The 19,513-nt window shown below is 45.5% G+C and overlaps 1 protein-coding gene across 8 annotated transcripts in view; it reads right to left on the bottom strand.

The window, feature by feature from the left end:
* The window catches only part of LOC130069951 (spectrin beta chain, non-erythrocytic 4-like), a 99,923-nt gene that overhangs the window by 21,315 nt on the left and 59,095 nt on the right, over positions 1 to 19,513 (bottom strand). For all 8 annotated transcript variants that reach the window (XR_008803819.1, XR_008803820.1, XR_008803821.1 and 5 more), the window contains exon 20: positions 528 to 791. Coding sequence is in view for 5 of the 8 variants with exons in the window: in XM_056234154.1 (XP_056090129.1) it covers positions 528 to 791 (264 nt within the window). In the remaining 3 variants the exon portion in view is untranslated. The remainder of the gene's footprint in view (positions 1 to 527; positions 792 to 19,513) is intronic.

The following is a 19,513-nucleotide window of genomic DNA, read 5'->3' as shown; positions in this document are numbered from 1 at the left end:
TATGCTGATGTATAAAAGGATAGGAAATATAACCACACACTCCCATATACACATAGGACCCCATATGATGCACATATGATATATAATTATTCTGGTGAAGATTGATGGGAATTTAAAGAGAGTAAAAGCAAACTGAAAGAATGAGAGGGTGTGTGCAAATAAAGAAAGCGAAATGAAGATGCTACAATACCGCTGATGGTGATGTGGATGGAGTGACGTGGGGACAGAGCTGAAACTGAACTCAGATCAGCTGAGAGCCATGGCATGCTGTCAGAGAGGAGAGCCACACCAGCGACATGAAACACACTCATACGGTGGACAGTGATGAGGCTCATATTACCAGTAAATGCAGCAGTGGAAAATAAAATAAAAGTCTTCAGCACAGGAATCGGAAAGAAATAAAGAGCAAATTAAAGGCATGTTGGAAACCAGCAATCTGATCAAAGCAAGTTCTGGAGGAAACATCATCTTGACGCTAAACACTGAAAGCTGCTGACACGCGTGACTGTAGAAGAAAGAGTCTAGACCTGTAGTTTCTTCAGCTGCTTGTTGACAGTGGTGAGGTCCTGGCCGTAGTCCACGTGTGCCAGCTGTCCCTCGAGCTGCTGGAGTCGCTGGTCCAGACTGGAGTAGCTCTGCACCAGCAGGTCGGCCCGGTTGGCCTCAAACAGCTGCCGGGCTTTGGCTTGTGTGGTGCTCTCCAGGTCCTGCCAGCACTCACGGATCTCCTCCAGCTTCTTCTTCACCAGCGCGCTCAGCTCCGGCTTCTCCTGCATTAACCGCTGGCCCTCCTGAGAACACAGAGAGGAAGAGAGAACAGCATCAGTATTTAAGGGTTAAAAAACGGCCAATCTTCCAAACAAGATTCCCAAATACTACTGCCCTTGTGAAAAGAAGTGCACTCTTTTTGCATTCTTTTAAAACGGATATTACTTTAAATTAAAAGAATACAGTTGTGCAAAGTGAATATGTTTTCTGACACTTAATTGCATGTTATTTACAATTACATGAAAATTTATCAGTTTAAATGTATATTAAATGTAATGAGTGCTTTTTTGACCCACTTGAGTAGGATTTAAGTACATTTTTAATATGTAATTTTTACATAATTACTTTGAAATTTGAATGTACTGACAAGCATTTACAGTGAATTTAATGTCAATTCTATTAAAACTCGTATGGCATGTATTTAAATATATTTGTAAGGAAGTTGCGATTTAGTATATTTTAAATACACTAAAGTTAAAATTATAATCAAGTACTGTACTTTACATGTGCTTTAGTATCTTAGTCAGCACATCAAAATAAGTGTACTTCATTAAAGCACGACAAAAGATGATTTAAAATGTACTTTAAACATGTAATTTCACATTATTACAAAGTGCACTTTTTTAAAAGTGTACTTAAGTGTGTTAAGAAACAGTCATGATAATGTATACTCTTCTTAAGCACAATTAAGTGGCCTTTTATTTCATTAATATTTTATTATCTTCGAGTACAGATTTTTTAAAAATTTTATACAATTAAGCACACTTCTTTTTTACAAGGGTGTGGTCATTTTGCACTATAATAAAAACACTTGCACACATGATGACATCATTTTTGCAGAACTGCTTTATAGATGAAATGAACTAATTTAATAATTCATTATCTTTACAACGGAACCGAATCAAAACTGAACTGAACAACAGCCGAAATGCATAATTTTCCTGTTATCACTGTAAAGCTGCTTTGAAACAATCTGTATTGTATAATGCGTTATGTAATTAAAGGTGACTTGACTTGACACACCTTTATATTTATGGACATGTACAGTAAATTCGGTGAGTCATGAAGCAAATCAATGAATCATTTTTTAACCAGTTCAATTAAACTGAAAGATTCAAATCACTCGGCTCACAGCTTATGAAAGCCAACATGTTCTAACAAAGGAAACATCTGTAAAAAAAAAGAAAAAAGAAAGCACTGGCTAATTCTGAGAGATTAACTAGTCATTAGCACATCACAGTAATCACAGCTCAGTTCAACAGAGCGCTGAAGACTGTGATTCACACATGTACAGACAGCCAGGTCTGGACTTCATCCTATCTAAAAGAAAACTGCACCTGCGTCACTTCAGTTCAGCTCAGGACAGAGAGAGCCAATATAACACTGAGAGCAGATGCTCCATCACAGACACACACAGATTATAAAACTGCTGATATCATTTTGTTCTTAGACGCTCATCTGTGCTCCACATTTAGCTTTAAAAGTTAGAACTATACAAACAGATTAGAAAGACACATCTGGCATTATGGCCTGTTACTGCCACTATTACTACCCTTGTGAAAAAGAAGTGTGCTTCATTGTCTTGAATGTGCACTTATTGTGTGCTTAAAAAAGTTCAACTTTATTTTAAGGTGTCCTCGTTACAGTGTAATTATACATTTAAAGGGATACTTCACCTCTGGAGAGATGAATGTGTATTTAAAATGGGTCATTTATGTAGAAGAAATGTGAAATTATTTTTGAATTTGGAGCTTTCTAGACTGAGAAAAGACAAAAAATTTATTTTTGGCTTATGTGGATGAAAGACAACAACTCCCAGAATGCACTTGCTTCGCTGCCCTAGGAGGCCACGCCTACCGGTAACAGAGCGCAGTAGTTAAACAACAAGTCTAGGCTACTAGTGAGTCTCCGTGATGAGTCTGCCCGAAAATGTGTTTCGAGATCGCCCAAAATGTCCGGGATTCGGCTTTTGCGTTCTACAGTCGCCATTCATCATGTTTACTGTGGCGAGCAGGACGAGTGAGGGCCGCGGGAGAACGACACGAGTCATGTTTACTGAGGCGAGCAGGACGAGTGAGGGCCGCGGGAGAACGGCACGAGTCATGTTTACTGTGGCGAGCAGGACGAGTGAGGGCCGCGGGAGAACGACACGAGTCATGTTTACTGTGGCGAGCAGGACGAGTGAGGGCCGCGGGAGAACGACACGAGTCATGTTTACTGTGGCGAGCAGGACGAGTGAGGGCCGCGGGAGAACGACACGAGTCATGTTTACTGTGGCGAGCAGGACGAGTGAGGGCCGCGGGAGAACGACACGAGTCATGTTTACTGTGGCGAGCAGGACGAGTGAGGGCCGCGGGAGAACGACACGAGTCATGTTTACTGTGGCGAGCAGGACGAGTGAGGGCCGCGGGAGAACGACACGAGTCATGTTTACTGTGGCGAGCAGGACGAGTGAGGGCCGCGGGAGAACGGCACGAGTCATGTTTACTGTGGCGAGCAGGACGAGTGAGGGCCGCGGGAGAACGGCACGAGTCATGTTTACTGTGGCGAGCAGGACGAGTGAGGGCCGCGGGAGAACGGCACGAGTCATGTTTACTGTGGCGAGCAGGACGAGTGAGGGCCGCGGGAGAACGACACGAGTCATGTTTACTGTGGCGAGCAGGACGAGTGAGGGCCGCGGGAGAACGACACGAGTCATGTTTACTGTGGCGAGCAGGACGAGTGAGGGCCGCGGGAGAACGACACGAGTCATGTTTACTGTGGCGAGCAGGACGAGTGAGGGCCGCGGGAGAACGACACGAGTCATCTTTACTGTGGCGAGCAGGACGAGTGAGGGCCGCGGGAGAACGACACGAGTCATCTTTACTGTGGCGAGCAGGACGAGTGAGGGCCGCGGGAGAACGACACGAGTCATGTTTACTGTGGCGAGCAGGACGAGTGAGGGCCGCGGGAGAACGACACGAGTCATGTTTACTGTGGCGAGCAGGACGAGTGAGGGCCGCGGGAGAACGACACGAGTCATGTTTACTGTGGCGAGCAGGACGAGTGAGGGCCGCGGGAGAACGACACGAGTCATGTTTACTGTGGCGAGCAGGACGAGTGAGGGCCGCGGGAGAACGACACGAGTCATGTTTACTGTGGCGAGCAGGACGAGTGAGGGCCGCGGGAGAACGGCACGAGTCATGTTTACTGTGGCGAGCAGGACGAGTGAGGGCCGCGGGAGAACGGCACGAGTCATGTTTACTGTGGCGAGCAGGACGAGTGAGGGCCGCGGGAGAACGACACGAGTCATGTTTACTGTGGCGAGCAGGACGAGTGAGGGCCGCGGGAGAACGACACGAGTCATGTTTACTGTGGCGACCAGGACGAGTGAGGGCCGCGGGAGAACGACACGAGTCATGTTTACTGTGGCGAGCAGGACGAGTGAGGGCCGCGGGAGAACGACACGAGTCATGTTTACTGTGGCGAGCAGGACGAGTGAGGGCCGCGGGAGAACGACACGAGTCATGTTTACTGTGGCGAGCAGGACGAGTGAGGGCCGCGGGAGAACGACACGAGTCATGTTTACTGTGGCGAGCAGGACGAGTGAGGGCCGCGGGAGAACGACACGAGTCATGTTTACTGTGGCGAGCAGGACGAGTGAGGGCCGCGGGAGAACGACACGAGTCATGTTTACTGTGGCGAGCAGGACGAGTGAGGGCCGCGGGAGAATGGCACGAGTCATGTTTACTGTGGCGAGCAGGACGAGTGAGGGCCGCGGGAGAACGGCACGAGTCATGTTTACTGTGGCGAGCAGGACGAGTGAGGGCCGCGGGAGAACGGCACGAGTCATGTTTACTGTGGCGAGCAGGACGAGTGAGGGCCGCGGGAGAACGGCACGAGTCATGTTTACTGTGGCGAGCAGGACGAGTGAGGGCCGCGGGAGAACGACACGAGTCATGTTTACTGTGGCGAGCAGGACGAGTGAGGGCCGCGGGAGAACGGCACGAGTCATGTTTACTGTGGCGAGCAGGACGAGTGAGGGCCGCGGGAGAACGGCACGAGTCATGTTTACTGTGGCGAGCAGGACGAGTGAGGGCCGCGGGAGAACGGCGCGAGTCATGTTTACTGTGGCGAGCAGGACGAGTGAGGGCCGCGGGAGAACGACACAAGTCATGTTTACTGTGGCGAGCAGGAGGAGTGAGGGCCGCGGGAGAACGGCGCGAGTCATGTTTACTGTGGCGAGCAGGACGAGTGAGGGCCGCGGGAGAACGGCACGAGTCATGTTTACTGTGGCGAGCAGGACGAGTGAGGGCCGCGGGAGAACGGCGCGAGTCATGTTTACTGTGGCGAGCAGGACGAGTGAGGGCCGCGGGAGAACGACGCGAGTCATGTTTACTGTGGCGAGCAGGACGAGTGAGGGCCGCGGGAGAACGGCGCGAGTCATGTTTACTGTGGCGAGCAGGACGAGTGAGGGCCGCGGGAGAACGGCGCGAGTCATGTTTACTGTGGCGAGCAGGACGAGTGAGGGCCGCGGGAGAACGACACGAGTCATGTTTACTGTGGCGAGCAGGACGAGTGAGGGCCGCGGGAGAACGACGCGAGTCATGTTTACTGTGGCGAGCAGGACGAGTGAGGGCCGCGGGAGAACGACACGAGTCATGTTTACTGTGGCGAGCAGGACGAGTGAGGGCCGCGGGAGAACGACGCGAGTCATGTTTACTGTGGCGAGCAGGACGAGTGAGGGCCGCGGGAGAACGGCACGAGTCATGTTTACTGTGGCGAGCAGGACGAGTGAGGGCCGCGGGAGAACGGCACGAGTCATGTTTACTGTGGCGAGCAGGACGAGTGAGGGCCGCGGGAGAACGGCGCGAGTCATGTTTACTGTGGCGAGCAGGACGAGTGAGGGCCGCGGGAGAACGGCACGAGTCATGTTTACTGTGGCGAGCAGGACGAGTGAGGGCCGCGGGAGAACGGCGCGAGTCATGTTTACTGTGGCGAGCAGGACGAGTGAGGGCCGCGGGAGAACGACGCGAGTCATGTTTACTGTGGCGAGCAGGACGAGTGAGGGCCGCGGGAGAACGACGCGAGTCATGTTTACTGTGGCGAGCAGGACGAGTGAGGGCCGCGGGAGAACGACGCGAGTCATGTTTACTGTGGCGAGCAGGACGAGTGAGGGCCGCGGGAGAACGACACGAGTCATGTTTACTGTGGCGAGCAGGACGAGTGAGGGCCGCGGGAGAACGACATGAGTCATGTTTACTGTGGCGAGCAGGACGAGTGAGGGCCGCGGGAGAACGACACGAGTCATGTTTACTGTGGCGAGCAGGACGAGTGAGGGCCGCGGGAGAACGGCGCGAGTCATGTTTACTGTGGCGAGCAGGACGAGTGAGGGCCGCGGGAGAACGGCACGAGTCATGTTTACTGTGGCGAGCAGGACGAGTGAGGGCCGCGGGAGAACGGCACGAGTCATGTTTACTGTGGCGAGCAGGACGAGTGAGGGCCGCGGGAGAACGGCACGAGTCATGTTTACTGTGGCGAGCAGGACGAGTGAGGGCCGCGGGAGAACGACACGAGTCATGTTTACTGTGGCGAGCAGGACGAGTGAGGGCCGCGGGAGAACGGCGCGAGTCATGTTTACTGTGGCGAGCAGGACGAGTGAGGGCCGCGGGAGAACGGCGCGAGTCATGTTTACTGTGGCGAGCAGGACGAGTGAGGGCCGCGGGAGAACGACACGAGTCATGTTTACTGTGGCGAGCAGGACGAGTGAGGGCCGCGGGAGAACGGCACGAGTCATGTTTACTGTGGCGAGCAGGACGAGTGAGGGCCACGGGAGAACGACGCGAGTCATGTTTACTGTGGCGAGCAGGACGAGTGAGGGCCGTGGGAGAACGACACGAGTCATGTTTACTGTGGCGAGCAGGACGAGTGAGGGCCGCGGGAGAACGGCACGAGTCATGTTTACTGTGGCGAGCAGGACGAGTGAGGGCCGCGGGAGAACGGCACGAGTCATGTTTACTGTGGCGAGCAGGACGAGTGAGGGCCGCGGGAGAACGGCACGAGTCATGTTTACTGTGGCGAGCAGGACGAGTGAGGGCCGCGGGAGAACGACACGAGTCATGTTTACTGTGGCGAGCAGGACGAGTGAGGGCCGCGGGAGAACGGCACGAGTCATGTTTACTGTGGCGAGCAGGACGAGTGAGGGCCGCGGGAGAACGGCACGAGTCATGTTTACTGTGGCGAGCAGGACGAGTGAGGGCCGCGGGAGAACGGCGCGAGTCATGTTTACTGTGGCGAGCAGGACGAGTGAGGGCCGCGGGAGAACGACACAAGTCATGTTTACTGTGGCGAGCAGGAGGAGTGAGGGCCGCGGGAGAACGGCGCGAGTCATGTTTACTGTGGCGAGCAGGACGAGTGAGGGCCGCGGGAGAACGGCACGAGTCATGTTTACTGTGGCGAGCAGGACGAGTGAGGGCCGCGGGAGAACGGCACGAGTCATGTTTACTGTGGCGAGCAGGACGAGTGAGGGCCGCGGGAGAACGACACGAGTCATGTTTACTGTGGCGAGCAGGAGGAGTGAGGGCCGCGGGAGAACGGCGCGAGTCATGTTTACTGTGGCGAGCAGGACGAGTGAGGGCCGCGGGAGAACGGCACGAGTCATGTTTACTGTGGCGAGCAGGACGAGTGAGGGCCGCGGGAGAACGGCGCGAGTCATGTTTACTGTGGCGAGCAGGACGAGTGAGGGCCGCGGGAGAACGACGCGAGTCATGTTTACTGTGGCGAGCAGGACGAGTGAGGGCCGCGGGAGAACGACGCGAGTCATGTTTACTGTGGCGAGCAGGACGAGTGAGGGCCGCGGGAGAACGACGCGAGTCATGTTTACTGTGGCGAGCAGGACGAGTGAGGGCCGCGGGAGAACGACACGAGTCATGTTTACTGTGGCGAGCAGGACGAGTGAGGGCCGCGGGAGAACGACATGAGTCATGTTTACTGTGGCGAGCAGGACGAGTGAGGGCCGCGGGAGAACGACACGAGTCATGTTTACTGTGGCGAGCAGGACGAGTGAGGGCCGCGGGAGAACGGCGCGAGTCATGTTTACTGTGGCGAGCAGGACGAGTGAGGGCCGCGGGAGAACGGCACGAGTCATGTTTACTGTGGCGAGCAGGACGAGTGAGGGCCGCGGGAGAACGGCACGAGTCATGTTTACTGTGGCGAGCAGGACGAGTGAGGGCCGCGGGAGAACGGCACGAGTCATGTTTACTGTGGCGAGCAGGACGAGTGAGGGCCGCGGGAGAACGGCGCGAGTCATGTTTACTGTGGCGAGCAGGACGAGTGAGGGCCGCGGGAGAACGACACGAGTCATGTTTACTGTGGCGAGCAGGACGAGTGAGGGCCGCGGGAGAACGGCACGAGTCATGTTTACTGTGGCGAGCAGGACGAGTGAGGGCCACGGGAGAACGACGCGAGTCATGTTTACTGTGGCGAGCAGGACGAGTGAGGGCCGTGGGAGAACGACACGAGTCATGTTTACTGTGGCGAGCAGGACGAGTGAGGGCCGCGGGAGAACGGCGCGAGTCATGTTTACTGTGGCGAGCAGGACGAGTGAGGGCCGCGGGAGAACGACACGAGTCATGTTTACTGTGGCGAGCAGGACGAGTGAGGGCCACGGGAGAACGACACGAGTCATGTTTACTGTGGCGAGCAGGACGAGTGAGGGCCGCGGGAGAACGACACAAGTCATGTTTACTGTGGCGAGCAGGAGGAGTGAGGGCCGCGGGAGAACGGCGCGAGTCATGTTTACTGTGGCGAGCAGGACGAGTGAGGGCCGCGGGAGAACGACACGAGTCATGTTTACTGTGGCGAGCAGGACGAGTGAGGGCCGCGGGAGAACGGCGCGAGTCATGTTTACTGTGGCGAGCAGGACGAGTGAGGGCCGCGGGAGAACGACACAAGTCATGTTTACTGTGGCGAGCAGGACGAGTGAGGGCCGCGGGAGAACGACACGAGTCATGTTTACTGTGGCGAGCAGGACGAGTGAGGGCCGCGGGAGAACGGCGCGAGTCATGTTTACTGTGGCGAGCAGGACGAGTGAGGGCCGCGGGAGAACGACACAAGTCATGTTTACTGTGGCGAGCAGGACGAGTGAGGGCCGCGGGAGAACGACACAAGGCCTGTGGTGTGATTACCGATGAGCGACACCTGTGAGAGGCACCGGTCTCGTATCTCTCACGGAGGAGCGGGAATTTTCTTAGCAATGTTAAAACGCACATCAACGGATCACTTGTTTAGCGTTCATGTAAACACTACATTCAGATTCACCAATCGGAATGAATTCAGTTAGATTGAAACAAAAGGTGTGCATGTAAACAATGAATGGCGACTGCAGAAAGCAGAAGCTGAATCCCGGACATCGACAGACGGACATGTCCAGGAAAAAGAGGATGGTAACCCCTACTACTCAGCTTTCTCCACAGAACAAGAGCCTGCTAGCTTAGCTTGTCTGATGTCTGACACTATGTGTACATTCTGTGAGTGAGATCCCAGCCTCTATGGGCGGGTTGAGAACATGCGGGACAGCCCCTACTACTGACTGTAGTCTATAGCCTCTGGCCAAAAAATCCTCCGATGACGCAAAATGACGATTTCACAGAACCAAGATATGCTGTTGTTGTAAATGTTAGTTATAGTAACAGGACAGTTTTGAGCCTTATTTTGCTTAGCTTCAGCTATTGTAAAGAGACATCCACTCTTGCATTGCATGTTCGTGCATTTTGAGGGCGGAGCAATGAAGGAAGGCGTGTGTATCAAACAGTTTTTCTCAGAAATCACTTACTGCACCTTTAACGTCACATTTATTATAAAATAAAATTTAATTATATTTTCATTTAATTGCAAATAGCATGAATTTAAGTGTCTAAAACATTACATTAATTTCACACTAAAGTATATTTAATAACACTTTATTTTAAGGCGACGTAGTTGCATGTTACAACATATACTTTATTAGTAAATTATGCATAATTACGAGTACTTATTTGAGTAAGTACAATGTAACTACGTCACCTTAAAATAAATTGTTTCCATATATTCTTTTAAAGTATATTATTTCTGTAATAAGTAATCTTGTTAAAAATATGCTAAAGTGTACTTCTTTTTCACAAAGATAGTGATCATACTCTGTTCAAATCTCTAACCCTAATTATTAAGATCTGGCTTGTAATACACACCAAACACCCTAGCAATCGCACAGCAACATGCTAAAAACCACTCAAAACATCAAACCAAACCACATAGCAATACCCTGGCAACACCCTCGCACAATGATGACAACTTTTGCATGGGCATTTTCTGTAGAAAATATAAAAACCTATTTATATCTTATTGTTTCTTTGTTTTTTGTCCGCCTCGTTCATTACGAATACTCTTGTGCACAGGGAGTTTTTAGAAAAAATTTCCATATTACAGACAGTGCCAATGTCTACAGAAGCTGGCATGAGCGCAGACTCTCACACACACACACACACAGTCCCTCCCCCACCTGATCACCACACAGACCATGGGATCCTAAAACGCACATGCACATACACATGCACACACACACACACACATGCAGCGTCCCTCCCCCAACACAGCGAACCATTATAATTCATCCTCTCTGTCAGGACTGGGTGAGGGGGAAGGGGTTGTACAGCGATACAGCAGTGACCATGGAAATGATGCCCATGAGCACAGGAATCAGACCGGCTGCTTCCCACACACACACACGCCGTCAGCCAATCAACAACATCACAGGCTATCTGAGGTGTATGTCTGCAAAAAACAAAGATGAAACTGAAGTATGTAGCTGTGCACAATGAAGTGAAGGTGTAGGTGAAATTATTTACAATTTTTTAATCAGGATTTGCTAGTAAATTTCACATTACATAAAGAAACGGCGAGTAAAAACATTGAATTGAGCGAAACATTTTGACCTAGCAAGACTAAAACTGTATTTTCTTGTAAAACACTCCAATAATCTGTTTTATGTAACAACTTTGAAAAGCACTTTTTACAGTGTATGTACAGCGTACTGTGAATATGTCATCTAATTAAAGCATAATTACATAATATACAGAAAAATGAGCTAATTAAACCCTTGACCTTTTTTAAACCCTGGGTTCCGACAGTTTCATTACTGGATTAAGCAACGTTTCGCATTTGTAATTTTAAAAGAGGTTAGCACCTTTAGCAGTCCTGCCCGAATTGCAGTGCTAAATAAAAATAAAAAATGCTTATTTCATTAAATATTCGTGCGTTTTTTAAATATTTAAATGACAGCTTAACCCAGAATGACGGCAAAGGACAGAATTTAGCTCACAGGGTTATATAATGAAAATAAATGATTAGTACTGCATTAAATTATTACATCATTTAAATTAATAAATTTTTAGCTAACTGTGTGATTTGTATATGTACATTTCTGAAATACATAACTTAGACAGTTACCTCTAAAAACAGATCACTCTAAATTGCAATACAGACGCATGCATTTTCTGTAAAGCTGCTTTGAAATGATGTGTATTGTGAAAAGCGCTATACAAATAAATGTAAGTTGAATTAAATTACAACAAATTATTTATGTTATCAACATGGACCCTTATGAGTCTGAGGTGATCACGTGAGATTTGCATCCAGTATAGATGCATGTAACGGCACATTATAAGTGGTCTTATCAGTGATGTTGCACATGTGTAACCTGATGGGAGTCTGTCCCAGTCATGCGTCACGCCGCAAACTATTTTATTAATTTATTTTTCCGATGTGAGAAGAGAGCTGTGAAATAGGACAAGTGATCTCTAAAGGTTACATTAGCTGTGGTATTAGAAATGGCTTCACAGACATATTTATTGTTCTGTACGCCTGAAGGTGAGGACAGAACACAGGCTGAGCAAGGCTAAATCACATGTCCAGTTACATTACACAGAATAAGACGTTTTCTTTAAACATGAAGCCTCCTGTTTGCATTTTGCCTTTAATTTCCTGACAATTAAGAATTCCCATGATTGCAAAGCATCCAAACATTTTATTTTAAATTTCCTTTCATTTCCAGATCCAGCTTTTTGGGTGTTTTTGGAGCATGGGAAAGCAGCACTGCATCTGCACTATAAAAATAAAGGTTATTTATTGGCATTAATGGTTCCATGAAGAAACTTTAACATCCATGGAACATTTCTACAGCACAAAAGGTTCTCTATAGTGGGAAAAAGTCCTTTAGGGTGAGTAAATGCTGACAGAATTTTCATTTTTGGGTGAACTATCCCTTTAAGAGTGTGCAAGCTACAGAGACGAGAACTGTAGAGGTTTGGGTCTGCAGCAGAGCAGCTTCACGCAACAGAACTGGGTTAAAAATGCTGCTGCGTGAGGCTTTATGTAACATCTCTCTCTTGATGACAGCATTTCTCGTTCTCTGCCTCCAGAATCTGGCCTAGACTCTTTCAGCATGCACTGGATGAGCACAAAGGCACATCGTTGACTTCTGTGGCGGTGACAAAACACTAAAGAGTGAACACTTGAGAGAAGAGTTGGTGTGGGAGGAATAAGACATAATCTGCGTCTGAGTGTGTAATGAGTCACAATGAAGGACTCTTGAAGTTTCATCAAAGCGATATTGTCACTGCGATTTTGCATGTCCTTTCAAGATGGCGGCGAACTAAAATCCTATTATTCAAATGTTGTCAATTAATATGCAGAATATACCAGCAAATCACGTGTATGTGAGCACACAAGGTGCCAAAGATACACAACGTTGAACTAGCGAGGAACCATATTGCTCTGGGAATTAGTTACCCCAGGCCCAGCTGTTAGCACGATTCCCAGAGGAGCAAAACATAATAAATACCCTCCAGGAAACTGCGTTTTGGCAGAGGGCTGGAGATAAATTATGCTAATATCAAAAAAGTCCTTAAAAACAATAATTTAAAGCCAAGTTTCAGTAATGGAGTAGCACTAATTGAAGCTAGATTAAGGGCTGGTTCACACAAAATGCGTTTTAGCTTTGAAAAACGTGAGACGCGGGAAGTGGAATGGGGAAAAAACACAAGGTCTCGAGATGCGTCTTTTAAAAACCAAAAAAAAAAAAAAATCATATTTGGGTGAATTCCTCTGTTTTTAATTTATAACCTCTGTAGTAGTAAGTTCCAGGCCTAGTTATGTTAATTTTAAGGGCAATACATTATTAATTTAGATGGACAGTTTGTCTTTACGAATTACTTAAATGGAAGTATTTAATATAGAAGGACAACACTGTATATAGTTTATATTGTTTAGAGCTGTCACTAATGGTTATTTTGGTAATCGAGTAATCGGTCGATTATTTTGATGAGTAATTGAGTAGTCGGATATTTTTTCTGGTAATAAAAATAGACCTAAGCAAAATTTTAAATGACTTAAAATACATATGAGGCAATAATATTTGGTTCAAAGTAAGTATCAAAAGCAAATAATGGTTTTATAAAACAAAACTGTTTATATTATGTATATTAACAATCACCTTGTGTACATTATGTATTATAACAAATGCCTGCAGAGGGCGCCAATGGCCTGGAGTTGTTACACTTCACAGCAGATCAAATCCTTGTTTAATATTGGCCAAACGGCATTTAATTCAAATGTTTACCTAATCTTTAATATTTGGCCACTTCTTTACGATAGAAGTGCTACAGCCACTGTAATTTCTTGAACGAGAATATGTGCACATGGTTTTTAAATGGTTTTAATACATTGTGCAGCTTTATAAAACGGTCTAATAATGCGTTCATGGATTCTCATCTGTGGAATGCTCCACTTCCGGTATTTTGCCCAGTGCTCGACGCTGTTATTAAGGATTTTTTTTTTAAAATTGAGGAATCGCGACAGCCCTAATATTGTTTAAAAAAATATTGCCGTCATAAATGTTAAAAATGCATCTGCCAATCAAATGGGGGCCAATGCATCATCCCTTAACAGAGAAGGTAATTTCCGGAAATATATGTGCATTTATCTACATATAACAGTATATTATATACAGTATAACAATATATCTGTATATTCTCAATATAACAAACTGCATGGAGGAGAAGGCTGTAAACAGAGAGACAGATCAGATCACACACAGATCTTCCCTCAGGCTTTACAACAAACATGTCCAGGAAATTGTGTGGTTAATTGGACATGCTTACTAGATAAATCACAATTATATAAGGAGATCGTTTCATTATCTGCCATCATAAACACACCATGTGGTTTGAGTAAAGAAAAAAACGTTTTCGTAACAAATCGACTTGAAAACATAATTATTACAATATTACTTCATATATTTCCTTGCTTTTTGAAGAACCATTTCTGTAAAGAGGATTTCTGGTAACACTTTAAAATAAGGTTCCATTTGTTAACATTAGTTAACTGTATTAGTTAAGATGAACTAACTATGAAAAACACTTTATTGATTTCAACATTTACTAATACATTATTAATTAAAAGTTAATATTATGTAATGGACCTGACCAATAACATGAACTAACATTGAATATTTCTATTAAGTAATGTTAACAAAGATGAATAAATACTGTTAACTAATGGGACCTTATTGTAAAGCGTTACCAGATATCTTTATTGCACAAAATTGCAAAAAATAAAATGTATCAGTTTTTTTTTCTGGCACCAGCATTAATCCGGTTCATTCTGACCTGGAAGTGCATCTCATCACTTCCTGTGAGCTGCGAGGACGAGGCAGTACAGATGACCTTCACACATGGGAGCTCTGGGGTGTGTGTGTGTGTGTGTGTGTGTGTGTGTGTGTGAGGAAACTGTTACCTAGCAACAGATACTCCCCTTCCCTTCACTTCACTTGGCAATGACTGCTCCATCTGACAGCTGCCGGGTTAGTGACACTGGAGCAGAACTAAACAGCATGTTGTAATAATAACGCATGTGTCCACTGCAAGGGTGAATCACTGCACAACACTGTTTACAGGAAAATACAGACTAATGAGCAGAAGCTCTGACTAGGAGTATGTAAAGAAGACATTGCTTCAGAAAGGGATAGTGAAACTTAAAGGCACAATATGTAAGTTTTTTTTTCGCCACAAGAGGGCGCAGTTTCCAACAATAACAAAGGCGTAGGTTGATGACGCAGTGATGAGCTGAATGATGGGACTTGCTGTCAAGCTGATGGATCTAATAATGTTTATGGATGAATGCAAACATTCATGTTTTTTAACATTACAGTGGTATGAAGCAGGTCGCGATTGCTAAAGAGAGAGATATCACACGCGAGTCCTGCGGATATAAAGGAATAAGGACATTTAATTCTCCCGAACTACCCGCGAGTGCTGGATTAGGCCATCCTTAAAAATATTTTGGTTTGCAGTAACAGCAAAAAAAAAAAAAAAAAGGGTCGGTAGGTAGGTCTATATTTTTCCCCCCAAAATTCAATGAAAAAAAAAAATTACAATTTTGGTCATGGTGATTACGTCGGTATGAATTTAAACAAATTTGCATATCGTGACGCCACTGACTGTGTCTTCAACCCATGCCTTTGGGCGCACCATTGCGAACCTCATTCTGATACAGGTTATAGACCACAAACAATTTGAAATCTTTGTCAAAAAACATGTTTATTGCATTAATTCCAGCTGCATTCATTTGGGGAAAAAGAGAGGATTTTCAGAGGGAAACAAATAAATTAAAATGACTAATCTCACCAGCGCCGCGCCGACCAATAAAACAGCGCATTTGGCACTATTCGTTTAAATTGGACCCATAAACATCTGCTATTATTAACGGAAATCAGTGAGGTCAAATGGCTAGGCGCATTGTAGAAACTATATTAAGTAGTCCTGACATATTATGGAATGGTCGATTTTCTTTAGTGCAATTTAGTACATTTCGGTATGGGATGTGCTGTTTTATTGGTCAGCGCGGCGCTGGTGAGATTAGGTCGCGCAAGCAAACACTTCTCCTGCGCTGTCGAGTCTGTCGCGCTCGCGCGTCTCGGTCCATTGAGCCGCACAGATTACATGTCAGCGCAGCGCGAACTCTGTAACACACCGCGCCGTTTCGTCCCACTTTCGGTGTGTTTGGCTTCCCACACTTATGTGTGTTTGTTTGTCAGAGCCTGCCGTTGCTGTGTGACGCACGTTCGCGGCGGCCATACCGTGACGAGCTGGACGCGCTCCGAGAAAAGGCCGTTAACATCTATTCCCTATTTGACCATTAAGAATTTCGAATAATGAGCGCCTAAATGTAGGCTCATACAGACGTATTTCACAAGCAGCCGCGCCGCAGCCATCATCACCGAGCGCGAACCATTGACCGTGAATGAAACGAAGCGAACGCACAGACCATAGTGTGACATGCGTAAACCAATGGTGTAAACATAATCATCATAGATGACGCCACGGGTTTTTATTTAAAAGAAAAAACGTAGCCTATGCAATATTCACAATACTTACTATAATATAATTGATATTTTATTGGATTTGTATTAGTTGTTTGAAGAGTAAAAAAAAAATTGGTCGGTCTTAATGCAAGTTTACAACCGGCAAGTCGGTCGGACTCAAAGGGAAAAAAAAAAAAAAATTGGGTCGGTCCTAAATTGACAGGGTCGGTCGGGTTACGGCAAACAAGAATATTTTTAAGGATGGCCTTACTTACACAGGTCAGTTTATTAGACGAATTAAACTTGTGAGGTAACGCAGCGCTGCTTCACTTGGTCTAACGTTACACTATCACACTAAACGGCATTTAAACGGTGTTGAAAGTTATAATGTTATACTACGTGTTAATTCGTTTGCTATACGAAACTAGCAGTAAGCTAGATCAACATTAGAATAACATACTGACCATATTCTAACATTTCATCATGTTCAGCTAACGTTATATAACATTGATTTGTTTTACCGGTATGTACATTTGCTCACCTGTCTAATAAAGCTGTCAAGTCGTGACTCGTGAAGCTCTGTCAAGTCCAAGTTAGTCGCGGACGCTAGCTCTCGGCATCTCAAAAACGCCACGTGATCCTTATTTTAGTTCTCCTAGTTTGTCCTAAAGTCTGCTTGCCATGGTCTGTTTGAAAGAAACAAGAACCGCGTGCCACTAAACGTTACGCACTACGCAGTTGTCCACGTCTGTCGCCATGGTTACGTCATGGCTATGGCAGTATGAACGGAAACCGAGGATAGCCCGGATATTGCGTCATTGACAGGCGACATTTTTTTCCGGGACGGCCACTTATTTAAAATTGGAATTTCTCTGAAATAAAAAATCTTTGGAGACTTTTGGGATATTGTGAGTACACAACTGCAGGAAATATATCACACTGTGCAAGTGATTTTTGGATATTTTATTACAAAATTCTTACATATTGTACCTTTAAGTCCTCATTTACTCTATCTACCTCTGTCACGAAACTATCTATGGTAGCCCATAAGGCGCCTGGTGTTGGTCTAATGCCGTATGCCCTTCTTTCTTTTATGGACCACAAAAGGATTTTTTTTTTTAGCTTTTTAAAAAAAGACACAAAATTATTACAGAATGATCCCATGCGACACATGCTGTATATTCCAAGTGTTCTGGTGGTATACGATATTAAATTGAATGTATCATTTAATGAAAATCCTGACTTTGGCCGTTGGTCTTCTGTGCTCGACTGCACATTTGTGAGACTCTATTAGCGCCACAGTTCACTCCGACTCACCCAGAAAAAGTTGTGAGAAGTTGTAAGAAATCAAGATTTAACAAAAGCATGAAATGCAACGCCTAGAAATCCTCAAAAAAGTATCCGTGTACTTTCTTCACTGAGTCAAATATCACTGGACCGGAACTGGTGTCAGTTCACAGATGTGAACGCGATAACTATGACGAACACAACGGATATATTCACCTCAGAGAAGAAGGTACATGGATTGTATTTCATGTGTTTTTGTCAATCTTGATTTCTCACAAGCTTTTTCTGGGCGATCGTGATGAACGCGTTAATAGTCTCATGAAGGTGCAGTCGGGCACAGAAGACCAACGGCCAAGGTCAGGATTTTTATTAAATACATTAAATGTAATATTGTATACCCCCAGAACACTTGGAATATACGGCATGTGTCACATGGGATCATACTGTGATACTTTTGTGTCTTTTTTTAAAAGCTTGATGCTGGTCGCTATTCACTGCCATTATATGTACAGGCGTGAGTGTGACATTTTTTTAAAAGTCTCCTTTTGAGGTCCATTAAAGAAAGAAGGGCATACGGCATTAGAACAACACCAGGGTGAGTAAATAATGATTTGACTTTCATTTTAGGGTGAACTATCCCTTTCATAACAGTTATTCTTATACGCACATTCTTTGTAAAAAAAAACAGTTTTCCCAACATAATAGCAATTTCATAAAAACCTCAAGAAGTTTCTCAAAGATAATGAACACTGTCCTAAAGTGAAGGTCAGATAAATACACACTATCACTCAAAATTGTGTATGAATATGAAATGAATTGCAGATAATGGAGACTCAACCAAAGCCACTTCTCTGAGTATCCTAATTCAGAGGCATTCATATTACCGACCATGAATTTGACATTTCTGCATAACTGAATGTCAAACACCATGAGGATATGGTAGACCATATTCTAATTTAATGTGTTATTTTAATATTACTAAATTGGAGAAAGTAGGGATAACTGTAACGCTCAAAACATTTGACATTTCAGGGCTACCTTTCAGTGCACTGAGCAGTTGTTTTGCTTTGCAATTGATGTCCTAAAAAAAAGGGCCTAAAAATGCTGTCGTACAATACAATAGGTTTAGGAGAGGTAAGCTGTGTTTCCCTTAACAGAGCAAACTTCATTTTTGTCATGTGACCACATATTTAGAAAGAGCCTGTCATATACAGTGTGATGGACATGAGAAACGTTTTTTTTATTTTAATGCTAGGTCAAATTTATTTTATATCAAAGGTAATTTATCCGATATTATACATGTTGGTAAATTTGTAATGTTTAATTATTCTGGCTAAAGCGTAGCCATGAATTGTTCAAATATGACACTGGATATGACCAGAGCAAATGAACACTTCTGGCTGAACAATAGGACCAACCAAGTTTGGACAGTTTTTCACTTTTCATAACCGCAAACAAAAGATTAATTTGATGTTTGAGAATACACGTGTGAACACTGTGAATGTGTGATTCATTTAGAAAGCAGATAAAGCAAGGTAAACCTGTCCAAACAGGCCAGATTCAGCAGAAAATAAGAGTGTGGTACATGAATCCAGGGCGCTCTTATAAATATGTAGGCAGCACAGTTCAACATATTTCTATTCCTGGTAACTAGTTTAAGGTTATATGACAGAGAAATGAGCCTCAGCGTTCAGCTGTCTACAGGAAATACTAGGTCAAGAAGACAGAACAGAGAGAAATCTTCACACACACAAACCTCACATACTATCACACACTGTGGCTGGGCAATATCAAATATCTACAAAACATATTCTTGATCATTTCACTGGCAATATCTATATCAAAGTCCACGTACACACTGCAAGGTTTCAGGAGTGAATCCCCCAAATTATCATTCCTTGTGTGTACGTAACACAACTCACTCCCTGAATTACGATGATCGACAGCATGGTAGCAAAGATCTTTGCTATTTTTGACTAAATAATATTGCAGTGACCAAAGACTCGTTATGTTCTGTGATTTTAATTTAACCAACGTCTACTGAGATGTCATGTGATGTTTACTGTATGTTCGTAAGGCTGC

This window comes from Rhinichthys klamathensis, unplaced genomic scaffold (assembly GCF_029890125.1).
Source record: "Rhinichthys klamathensis goyatoka isolate OS25496 unplaced genomic scaffold, OSU_Roscu_1.1 h1tg000391l_1, whole genome shotgun sequence".
Classification (NCBI taxonomy): Eukaryota; Metazoa; Chordata; class Actinopteri; order Cypriniformes; family Leuciscidae; genus Rhinichthys; species Rhinichthys klamathensis.
The sequence above is the reverse complement of the archived record's forward strand: the minus strand, read 5'-3'. Positions and strand labels throughout refer to the sequence as shown.